This window comes from Acipenser ruthenus, chromosome 13, assembly GCF_902713425.1.
Source record: "Acipenser ruthenus chromosome 13, fAciRut3.2 maternal haplotype, whole genome shotgun sequence".
Lineage (NCBI taxonomy): Eukaryota > Metazoa > Chordata > Actinopteri > Acipenseriformes > Acipenseridae > Acipenser > Acipenser ruthenus.
The window spans coordinates 22,925,460-22,937,214 of record NC_081201.1 but is presented as its reverse complement, the minus strand read 5'-3'; the positions used below and the strand labels follow the sequence as shown (position 1 = coordinate 22,937,214).

General features: G+C 37.1%; 1 protein-coding gene across 3 annotated transcripts in view; it reads right to left on the bottom strand.

Annotated features, from left to right (window-relative positions):
* Positions 1–927: 927 nt before the first annotated feature.
* The window catches only part of LOC117418609 (annexin A7-like), a 139,277-nt gene continuing 128,449 nt past the window's right edge, over positions 928–11,755 (bottom strand). For all 3 annotated transcript variants that reach the window (XM_034031797.3, XM_034031798.3, XM_059035752.1), the window contains 7 exons: positions 11,249–11,343; positions 9,257–9,370; positions 7,541–7,711; positions 5,133–5,303; positions 4,969–5,044; positions 3,585–3,697; positions 928–1,565 (listed from right to left, as the gene is read on the bottom strand). In XM_034031797.3, the coding sequence (XP_033887688.1) occupies positions 1,443–1,565; positions 3,585–3,697; positions 4,969–5,044; positions 5,133–5,303; positions 7,541–7,711; positions 9,257–9,370; positions 11,249–11,343 (863 nt within the window). In that variant the 3' untranslated portion in view covers positions 928–1,442. The remainder of the gene's footprint in view (positions 1,566–3,584; positions 3,698–4,968; positions 5,045–5,132; positions 5,304–7,540; positions 7,712–9,256; positions 9,371–11,248; positions 11,344–11,755) is intronic.

Below are 11,755 nucleotides of genomic sequence, written 5' to 3'. Positions count from 1 at the left end.
TCATATTCTCTAGAAGAATCTTTTAGAATCTATGATTGTGGCCCAAGTAGCCCATAGAAGTGGAAAACATGTTTTCAATGTTTTGGATTCCAGATGATGAAAAACCACACATTCGGTACAGAGCTGTATTTCTTCATTCTCTAAGTCTAGTTTGATCATGGTTATCATCCAAGAAAAGTGCACTGTCATAGCCTTGTATCTGAGAGACCAGTTAAGTTACAGTTATAAGTGGTGTGAGTTAAGGCAAGCACAGCACTATAAAAGAACATTGAACCAGTGTATGTATACTTTGCACACACTTGTTCTTTACTTCCTGTCCAGGAGATGCCTTTTGGTTTGCATGCATGTGCAGATCAAATGGAATTTAATGTGCCAATTATAACAGTTACTTGTTAATAACTTGTCGAGAAGCATATACAGAGTGAAATTGGATTGACCCAGTAAAATACATCTATTGTAGTTGGGCTCAGCTAGAATGTTTGTTGCTTTAATACTGTGTGGACCAATTTGTATATCTAAAATTGGCTATCCATTTCCAATCAATACACTAAGGACTACTAATTGCTTCATATGTATTATCCAGTTTATTTAGAAGTGGCACCGACAACAGACTTTACATCAGCACCTCGGACACTGATATTTTACGATTTGTTAAGCGAACAACTGAACCCATCCACCTTCAGAAAATGACGTTTAGTTGTTCCACTCATTTGCAGGGATGAGCACCTTGATTTGAAATGCAAATACAGAAATAGGTTTTATATATGAGTAAATAAAACATGCAAAAGCGTGCTATTCAAATGAAACATGCAGGTTAACTACAATCCCACTGTGTATACATTTATAACCATGTTTACCAAATGCATCTGGCCCTTCATTACCCTAGTTAAGTCTGCTAGTTTAGTTTAAATAAACATTTAGAATGTATTTGGCATAATCCCTTTAATGCATTGTAATTAAATTTGTATACAGGCACATATAATAACTTGGTTTATATCTTGCTAAGGCAATATCGTTGTACAGTATGTAACATCACATTCATATAAATTTTTAGACTGCATAGAGTACAGTAATTGTCACTATTAACTGTGGCACATACCTTGATTGTTACAAGCAATTATAAATGTGGACTAAAACATTTAGCAAGAGCATCTACTACCTGCTTCTCAGACTCCAATGCAAAATGGAATGCGAAAGAAGGCTGATAAACATTAAATAAGTTTGACCCCAGAAAATGATACATGTTACCAAAAAGAAAATTCTACAAAAAGTTATTTTAAGCAAGTACAAAAGAAAAGCACTAATGAGATAACCAATGCCTGCTGTAATCATTGAAACATCTATTCCAGTACACACACTAGGAATTACTAATGATTGTTGAAATCCTTTATGTGAAACACAACCAGAAAAGATTATAGAATGTAGTGGGATTGGGCTTGACTTTATTGTCCAACAATTGCCAAAAGCAGGTTCCTGTAGTCTCCACTGGTTTCCCCGTGAATCGCTGTGTGGAGAGTCTTCTGGTACATCTGCATGTAGGCCTGTTTGATCTGCACAAGATCAATCTACAAGGGAAAAAAATGCATAACCATCAGAACTCTAAAGTAACAGACTGAGTTTCACTGATTTTGCTCTGCTCCATTTATTGTACTCTAATAATAAGTATGCATACACTCGACCATGCGTGCAATGCAACCAGATAGGCACTCTTCTATGAGTATTGCATTACTGTGCTGTACCCTTGCATTACTCGCCAGATTAAGGTAGCAGGTGTGCACATGTATTAAAACCATTGGAAACTGATTTTCAGTTAGACTTTTCAGACTTACGTACAACCTCCATTCCCAAGGTGTTTGTAACTCTGAGGTTCTACTATATTTTCAATTGATCGCTGCCTGGATTTTTTCCTGAGCACACACACAGCTATTCATTACTATGGTAATGAAGAACACGCCTTTCAAATTATCTTTGCTCTGCCAAACAGGAGCAACCAGCAATATTAATGAAGATAGATTGCAAGTAAAAAAAAAAAAAAAAAATTATACCTGACATTAAAAACACTTCAATAATTCAGTTTTAGAAAAAAGACTGACCCCTATAATCAAAGCCCCGGTTTGTGGTTTAATGGTTATTATATAAACTAGTGGTATCCAGAGCTTTGTTAAGACCAGGCAAAGGGGTTTAAAGCCAAATGCAATCTTTTTCTTATTCATGTGGTTCTTAAACTCCAGTGGCAGCTGGCACCTCTCCCTGTCATGTTTACTATGTCTCAACAAATGTGTTTCACTTCTTTCCAATTGGACAACGTTTCTCTTCTGGAACCCACCATTCTTAGAGATATTTTGATGTTGGATGGGATTCCTCCAAAAATTAAAAAACACACAGGTAAAACTTAAATGTTTATGTAGACAAACGTTTTGACAACAAGCCTTTGAAATGATTATTTTTATTATGGTGCCTGTATATTTAGTTTTCCAGATATGTTAAATGGATGACTTTAAAAGTAATGTATGCTTGAATATTTGCAAGAGGGTGTATGATCAATGGTCCAGTTCATTATTAACTATAGATTTAAGTTGCTTACCACAGTGAACATTTTAACTTAACGCTGCATGTCACTACTTTTGTTAACTGGAATATAACTTCTGAAAAAAGACTGCCATATGAAGTTGTATATTAATTCAAGTATTGAAGCTTACACTGTACAAAAGCATGCTGTACAGATGTGAATATATTTTAATATGGTGTTGTATAATTACATTATCCGTCATTTAGTAAATCTAGGCATTTAAATGCAGTAAAATGACAGATGTCTATTTCGAACTGCATATGTTGTAGGCTGTACAGGCTATATACAATTACAGTACTGCAACTGTATATAACCAGATATGTTGCACAATATCAATAATAATAATAATAATACCTCAATTGTAAGTATTTTGGAAAAAAAGCTACAAATTAATTATTTTAGCCTATAAATTAAGTGTAAGCTATGTATACCTGGCTATTTTGTTTTTTTTAAATACTCAGACGTTTCCATGTTTTTCAGAAAACATCCCAGCTTCCCTCTAGTAGCTAATGTCAGAAATGGTGAAAGTAAATCCATGCAGTTAAGGTTCAGTTAGTGAATCAGCACAATTGAAAAATCAGCCTGCACAATGAGTACTCCCTCATGGTCATTTCACCTGGAAAGTGAACTCCCCCACTCTCCTTCTGGACCGTCTTTTCTGTCAGTGACCAACCAGCTGCTTCCCCTAATTATTCTGCAGCCAGTAAGATGCTTGACAGCACGGAGGTGAAAGGGCCCAGGAAGAGAAGTGTAACGCATTTCTTAACTAAGAACCTTCTTTTATCGATTATAACACCAATTAAAAAATGAAAATACATGTTTGAGACATTCTCTTGAAACTGCAAACCTGCATTTGAAGTGCACAACATTATGAAAGTATTTAGTTAGCTCCAATTGCTTTACATCCATTTTTTGCCATAGTTTTGAAATTCCTGACAATCGTGCTTGGATGTATTTAATTGCTAAGCCTTACCCAGCATTCAGGCATGCACGGTATTTTGTATTGTTAACTTACCTCACTGCGGGTGACAACAATTCTAGTGAGAGTAGAGTCATCCGTGCCAGCTCCCTTCATGGCCTTGTACAGTCTTTCAGCAAAATACGCTGGGCGATTCTGGGCGCACTTCACTGTATACAAATAAGCATTGCACAGTTACTGCAGGCAAGCTGTGTGTAAAGTGCATATAGCCAACAAAACAATGTTTGCCATTTATTTTCTTTAAAATAACTAAAAACTCCCAGAAATCGGATGCAATGGCTTGCATTTCAGTACCAAATCACTGCATTTCCTATGACCGACGTGTTTTCAATGTTGACTTAATGCCTAATTCCGACTTTACGAAGTTGACCGGAAACAGCATTGAAGTATCTGCAAGGAATGTTCGATAAATATTCTTCTCCAACATAGCTTCAAATAAATTAGCATTAAAAAATCGAATTCCCCTATACCATAATGTATGTGTTTTTCATACAGGAACATCTTAAGATCTATGAAATGATGGTATTGATATATTAGGGAAGACTTATTGGAATTCCTTTGTTTGCACGATGCACTTTAACCTCTTCAGTGCCCCTGGTGAGAGCCATTGCCCATTTACACAAAAGCAGTTTAATTTTTTTTTTTTTCATTTATTTGTTTATTTAGCAGACGCCTTTATCTAAGGCGACTTACAGAGACTACGGTGTGTGTGCTATGCATCAGCTGCAGAGTCACTTACAATTATGTCTCACCCGAAAGACGAAGCACAAGGAGGTTAAGTGACTTGCTCAGGGTCACACAATGAGTCAGTGGCTGAGGTGGGATTTGAACCGAGGACCTCCTGGTTACAAGCCCTTTTCTTTAACCACTGGACCACACAGCCTCCTAATGAACTACTTTTTAATGAACTACTTTTTCTGATAATTTATTATTCATCAGGATTTCACAAAGTAGATTGTGAAACTGAAGACATAACAAAACTTAAATTAGGAAATCACTACAGATGTGCAGTAGATGAACCGAGATCATAAAATAAGTAATGTGTTAATGCTGAAAGAAAGGGCTGATCATGTTTTTAACATATATAAAGATCCACTCAATAAAAAATAAACCAATATTGATAGACAAATGCCATTTAAAATGTAATATTAAATATCATTAAAACTTTTAAGTAAAAAAAAAAAACCCCTGTAATTCATAATTAGCACAACATTGTCAGAGCACCGCGAAAACAAGAGGGTACAAGGAGAATGATATGCAAAGAAAATGATAGCTACTATGTGACGCATCATTTCGCCACCAGAGGGTTGTTCAATAATGTCAACATAAGTAGAACTAAAAACAATGCAAAACAACTCTGTAGATTAAATTCCTTTAAAACTTGTAAACAGTCTAAAAAGCACATTCACTAGATTCTTACCAATTGCTTTCAAGCCAGATTCCACACTGCCAGAGAACTCCCTGTCAATGGCACTCTCTAACTGCCGTTTACCAATCTGCAGCAAAGACAAAAAAAAATGATGCAAGTATTCCCATACAATACAAACACTGATAGTAAATGATCTCTGCACTGAGAATACATACCGTTGCATAAGCCTCGACCGTAGCCTTCAGCTGTGGGAAGCTGCGAGTGGCCAGGACCATGTTAAAGCTGGACTCGTCGGTGCCCAGTTTGCCCTCTCCTGCCTGGTACAAGCGCTGGGCATCTTCCTGGGCTTTCTGGAGGTTCACAGTCTGGTTCTCATCCCTGTTGCCCTTAATTAAAAAATAAAACACTCTACATCAAGGCTTCAAAATATGTAATCGTTTGCACAGTGCAGGACTGGTAAAATCCATGGACTGAGTGAGTTGGCCAGTTCACAGATATGCCAGTGGAAAGCGTGCACTGTAGGGCAATTAAACTATTAGTAACAGTATAGCACAAACAAGCAGATGGGTGGGTTGACACCTAGAATCATAATATTAAGTGGTGACAGATACATACTATGATAGAAAACAAGATTCCAGAAAGACCACTCCTAGTCATATCAGGACTTGCATCTAACCTGGATTTACCGAAATAGAAAAGAAAAAGGTAATAATTTCAGCAAGCATACTGGCAAAGAAAATAATTGTGTCAATGGTAAGAATCAAAACCTCTCTCTGCCACAATTTGCTTCATTACCCCAAAAAGCTATGGAAATCCATAAATAAAGTTTTAAAGAAAGTTGGTGACAAAAAAAAGATAAAACTGTTATATAATGGTAAAGAAAACTAAATGATCACATTTTTATTGATGTGATCATGCAGCATCACTTTTGGGATTGTGTCTCAAGTCGCCCTGACAAATTAGATATTTGGACTATACCAGAAAAGAAGTACATTCAATAAAACAAAAATAAAAACTTAAAAACAAAAATGACATATATTACTGTGTGAAAGAACCAACACAATTAGTATTGTGATATACCAACACAGGATATACCATGACATACAGTATTTAATGTCATGAGCGGATGCAAGCTACCTCCAGACCCTCATCTCTCCCTACACCCCCACTCGACCTCTCCGCTCCGCCTGCACTAGAAGACTAGCTCTACCTCTGCTACGCTCCCCTGCCTCCAGAGCCCGCTCCTTCTCCACCCTTGCTCCGCAGTGGTGGAATGACCTGCCTACAGATGTCAGGACTGCCCAGTCCCTGACCACATTCCAGCACCTCCTTAAGACTCACCTCTTCAAACAGCACCTGTAGAACTCCTCTGTTTGTATCCTGGGACACTATCACCCTTCATGTAAATGTGCTTTATTTTGCTCTTATCTGCCCCCTATTTTACTGCATTTAATCCTGTACTTCAGAATACTGTAATCTGCCAAGTGTTTAACCTGTAGTATTTTGTATTTAATCATATCCTGATGTAACTATCACTATTTAATCATATCCTGATGTAACTATCACTATTATCTGCTGTATTATTGAATTGTGGTTTGTCACACTTGTACTTTGCTTGAACAAAAGTTATTATATTTCTTGCTCTTATTGTATTACTTGTATTGTAACACTTGAAATGTATTTGCTTACGATTGTAAGTCGCCCTGGATAAGGGCTAAGAAATAAATAATAATAATAATAATAATAATAACCTTTGGGCTTGATTACTTTTTACAAGGTAGTACAGAGCTTGTCCCTTCTGACAGGTGAGCCGAGTGTAGAGAAGGGCATTCTTCATATCTATTAAAATATCCCTCATCTTAGTCAACATTTGGATCAAAGTTTTCAAATATTTGGTATTTTGTGAATATTGACACTTTGTAAATAGTTTGTTTAAATTAAACTCTTAGCACTAGAAATGTAACAATAAAAAACATCAGGTCACTAACTTTTCATGACCTAAAAATAGGTCATGGAAATGTAGCTATAGAGGTGTTAAAATACTGTAAATATATAATTAACACGTTTTGAATTTCAGGCCAATTTTGTTTTGTCTTTGGTTGTCTTATTTCAACCTTAAACCTGAAGAAACAGCTTTTTATACATTACCCCAGGTTAGCCTACATTTTTCATAAACTAGACCTTTTTGAATGCCCAGTTTGTTTGCATTTACCAGTTCCTAAATGTGGTTTCATGTGTAGAGAGACAAGCCTTTTTGCAGCAGTAAATAGTTACAAATTCATTTCAATATTCAAACAAACAAAAATATACGTAGGGGCAACAATGACCATGAATTTATAAATTAATGTAACAATAAAAAAAATATATCATGCAAAGAAAACCAATGCATAAAGAATGTCTGAAACAAGAGACACATTCTTAATGCCATTTTATGAGGTACCAGATTATTTATTTTTTATTCCTGGGAGATCTATAACTCTCCAATACTGGTCCAATGCAACAACATAAGAATCATCCTAATTAACTTTTAGTTTTGTTAAAATCTGACATGCGGTGGGGTGCCTGGGATTTATCCCAGAATGACCCACTTCTTTCATGACATACCCTGCCCTGTAATCCTCACCTGGCACATAGAGATGAGCAGCCTTTCGAAATGTCCACTGGTGTCTTTCCGGATGTCCTTCTCGAGATCCCTTTGGAACTCTGTATTGTAGCACTGCACAATGTCCCTGATCTGCTTGTTGTCTCTGCTGCAGAGGATCTCAATGAGAACATTCTCCTGCGTCCCTGCTCCCTGCAAGCGGATGAAGAGAGCCCGCAGTTAACAGAGATTCAGGCAATATGCAAACACGGAACAGAATACTCACAGTCCACACAGACGGAAAAGGTATGCAAAATAATCAAGCATAGATATGATTCTTAAGATATTTTGTTAGTCCAACTAATCACAAGCCAGAACTCTGCTGAAAGAGCACGGCAAGAACTAAAAGGACATAGGCTTATGTTTTAGGGGTTTTTTAAAATTTTTTATCTGCCCTCTTAAATATTACAATGTTTGCAAGCATTATCTATTGCAATTACTCAAATACTATGTTTTCTGATTTGATAAGTCTGTGTTCAGGAGTATTCACCCAAGTTCAGGAGCGGCTCATCACTTCTAGCTGACTGCCATAAATAGAAGTAACCCAGACTCAAGTTTACTTTATTTCTGCTGGCAATACCCTGCCCTACACTAGATGGTGCTGTTGCTTACTAATATAAAGTCCCTTTGGCTGATCTAGCCTACATTACATAGTCCAAGAACTGAAGAGCAGCTCCTCCTCAGTAGCTGTCTGAATTCATTTTCAAGTCCTCTCACTGACTTAAAGGATTATCCATGGGTGTGGTAAAGCTTTCATTCTTAAAAAAACATGTTTAACAGGTTATAGTAAACAGTAGGCATATGGGTGGAGTTCCTTAAACCACTTCCACGTGGCCATGTCTTAATCCTGAAAAACACTGCTAGCAAGGGACCAAAGCTCTTTCATTTTCTAACAATGTTTAATTCTAACATTACAATTCAGTGAAGATGTGACTTGTGCAAGTGTTCAGTTATGTTCATGAATTAGGTGAAGGGTTTGTTACATTCCTTCCTAGTTCATCATGCCTAATTATTGTGACATTTTCTTTGTGGAATGTGTCCAGCAACATGCCATTAGACAAGGTGTCCCCCACAGGCAAAATTCACCCTGTCTTGCAGTTTAAACCTGCAATATGCTTTTTTCTGTTGATGGTTGCAGATAATTTTTCCATTGTGCTCCATTTAAACAGCAAATGCTGTGAATTTGAGACATTGTGAAGGAGGTATCCTGACCGGGAGGTAAAAGTATCAGAAGGCGTGACTCGGCACGGCAGCAGACAGCACAGAAGACCAGAGTTTGGCTCACTTTTGTTTGTAGTTTTTCTTTTCGTTATCAGCTGTTTATGTCTGAATCAAATTGGCACTCTCCGATAAGACTGCAACTCCCTGCTTGGACAGAGAGTCCTATAAAAGATTTAAACCTATGTTGATTAGAAGTGGCGCCCCTCCCAGTGCACAGGAAAATAAGTGTGCTGAAAGCACTTCAGCTGCATATCTGTGTTTACTGAGTTGCATTCCATCACACAAAGGCTACAGCTGCATATTTGGAAATGTTTATTTTCAACCAAGCCCTTAGTAACGGCCACAGCCTTTTTGTTTGAGTTTTCAACAACCAAACCAGGAATGTCTGTTAAAAATGACTTGCTGTATACCTCTAAGATGTGTAATTGCCACTATTTTGAAACAAAAAAAAAGTTGTATACGTGTTATATTCAGTACCTTCATTGCATGCCTTAAACTCCAAGCATCAAAGTACGTGGTAGACATGAACAGAGCAAGGATGACTTCTTCCATGTTTCCACTCAGCTCAGACTTCAGATCTTTAATGACATCCTGTTAAACAACAAGCAAGCAAGTCAAGCACCTGTTTCTGATTCACTCGGAAACTGGGGTGGGCTGTTCAAGCCCTGTTCAAACTCCTTATAGACATAACATCTTTTCCAAAATTTTAGAATCACTTGCATCATATGGATTTAAAATGTTGCTATCTATTATGCATACTTACCATAATCATAAGCCTTTAACTTTAATTAGGTATTGGCTCAAGTGCATATACTGCAATAATAATAATATATCAATCCACAATATTATTAGTGAATTGTAATTAGCTTTATACCAACATGTTGTCACAATAAACTTTAAAAATAGGTCTCCTCTTAAAGTATTTATTCCTGGATAACAATTTCTTCTATCCAACCTAATCAATGTTGTGATTTTAGTTAATATAAATGGCCACTTTATTATTTTAAAGCCATGCGGATTGTAGAAACTGAAGCTTTAGCAAGCCTTCCAGAGTTCTGGTTTGTCTTTGCTGCAAAAGATCATCTTTCCCCTGGGTACATGGGACAAGTGAAGGCTCCTGCTTTCTTTTTAGGCACAGAAGATTGAAAAACTTTGAGCTGCTTTTTACGATCAGTTGAGAAAAAAAAGAATATTGACTGGCCTGTGGAAAATACTTGTAGTGTAAAACGCTAAGGCTATGAGTGGAACTTCTTTCCTGACTATCTTATTTTACAGCTTCAGAATCATTTTCAGATGTGGATTTTTCAATTAATTTACAATGAACGGTTGTATTTCATTTCAGGGTGATTGTATCTTTCATTTTACAGCTTCAGAATCGTTTTCACATGTGGAATTTTTTATTAATTAATAATGAACGGCTGTATTTCACTCCAGGGCTTAACGGAATGAGCTATGAAGATAAGCAGAAATAACTGCAATTACTTAGCCTAGAACTAAGAAGAATTAGGAGGTATATAACTCCTCTCATTTGCAAATGTCCTTATGTTCATTTTGTCTCAACTGTTGGTATTATTTTATGCAGGGTTTTCATTTAAGTTGCTGAAGAATTTTCAGTAGAGTGTCAGTGTGACATACAAGACCATATGACCTCATTTATTTACTGTGGGACTCACAGTCAATTTGCATACAGCCAAATAATTTAGCAGTTGCCATGACTGCAAGCACGGTACAGGTGCATATAGCAAGGACATCTGTAGAGTCCAACTGCAGATATTTGACTAGAATCAAATCAACGTGTCCTTGTTCAGAGGCCTCCTTAAAAGTTAACAGGGTCCACGACAGTTGCAGTGTATAACGACGATGGTTTATTATTTTAATTATTTATTAAAGTCCATTCTATTGAAATGGTATTGGTTTTGTTTAGTTAACAGAAGGCACCCACCCCAGCACTAGCACCAGAGGTATGATTTTTTTTATTTAGTAGGTTGCCAATTATTATTTGCATTTTCTCCCAATTTAGAATATCCAATTATTTTTTAGGCTCAGCTCACCGCTACCACACCCGCGCAGACTCGGGAGCGGCGAAGACGAACACACACTGTCCTCCGAAGTGCGTGCAATCAGCTGGCCACTTCTTTTCACACTACAAACCCACCATGCAGCCACTTCAGAGCTACAGCGTCGGAGGACAACACAGCTCTCGGGCAGCTTACAGGCAAGCCATCAGGTGCCCGGCCAGACTACAGGGGTCACTAGCGCGCGGTGAGCCGAGCACACCCTGGCCGACCTAAACCAGTCCCTCAAAACCAGGAAAACAAACATCAACTGGAGTAGAGATAAACTAAACTTGGATATGGTTTCGATTTCAAATTAAAAATAAAATACACACGTGTCCCTCATTGGGTAGATAAATGATTATATATATTAGCTACTGAATAAATACTTTAGGTTCACATGAAAAACACATACCTTCCCATACAATGTCTTAAACATAGCTTTGATCTTCTGTCTTTCTGCATTGGTACGACGGGAAACAACGTCAATGATTGCTTGCTCATCCGTCCCTTAACAAAACAAACATTTCATTTAAGTAACAATTTATTAAAAAATATGAAAGGCCTCAAGGAAAAGAGAAGTTAGATAAAGAATCCTGTTTTAATTATCAAAAGAGGATGTGCATTTTCCCACTTTTACTGATGTGAGTATTGTTAACAGAACAGTATTGCATTTGAAAGTTTTCACAGGTTTGTAAATCACCCGTTCAGATAATTAAGTTTCCAATGTACATGCATTATGCATCACCACCAGCATATGCATAGGCAGTCAGTGTCACAATGTATATATTTTCCTAACCAATCAAAGAGGGAAATGTCCATTTGGCAGGACACTGTGCTAAATGCACAAAGTTTAGCATACAATGCAGTAGTAAAGCGAACCAGGGATATAGATGCTAGTGTGTTTACTGGCAAGTAATAT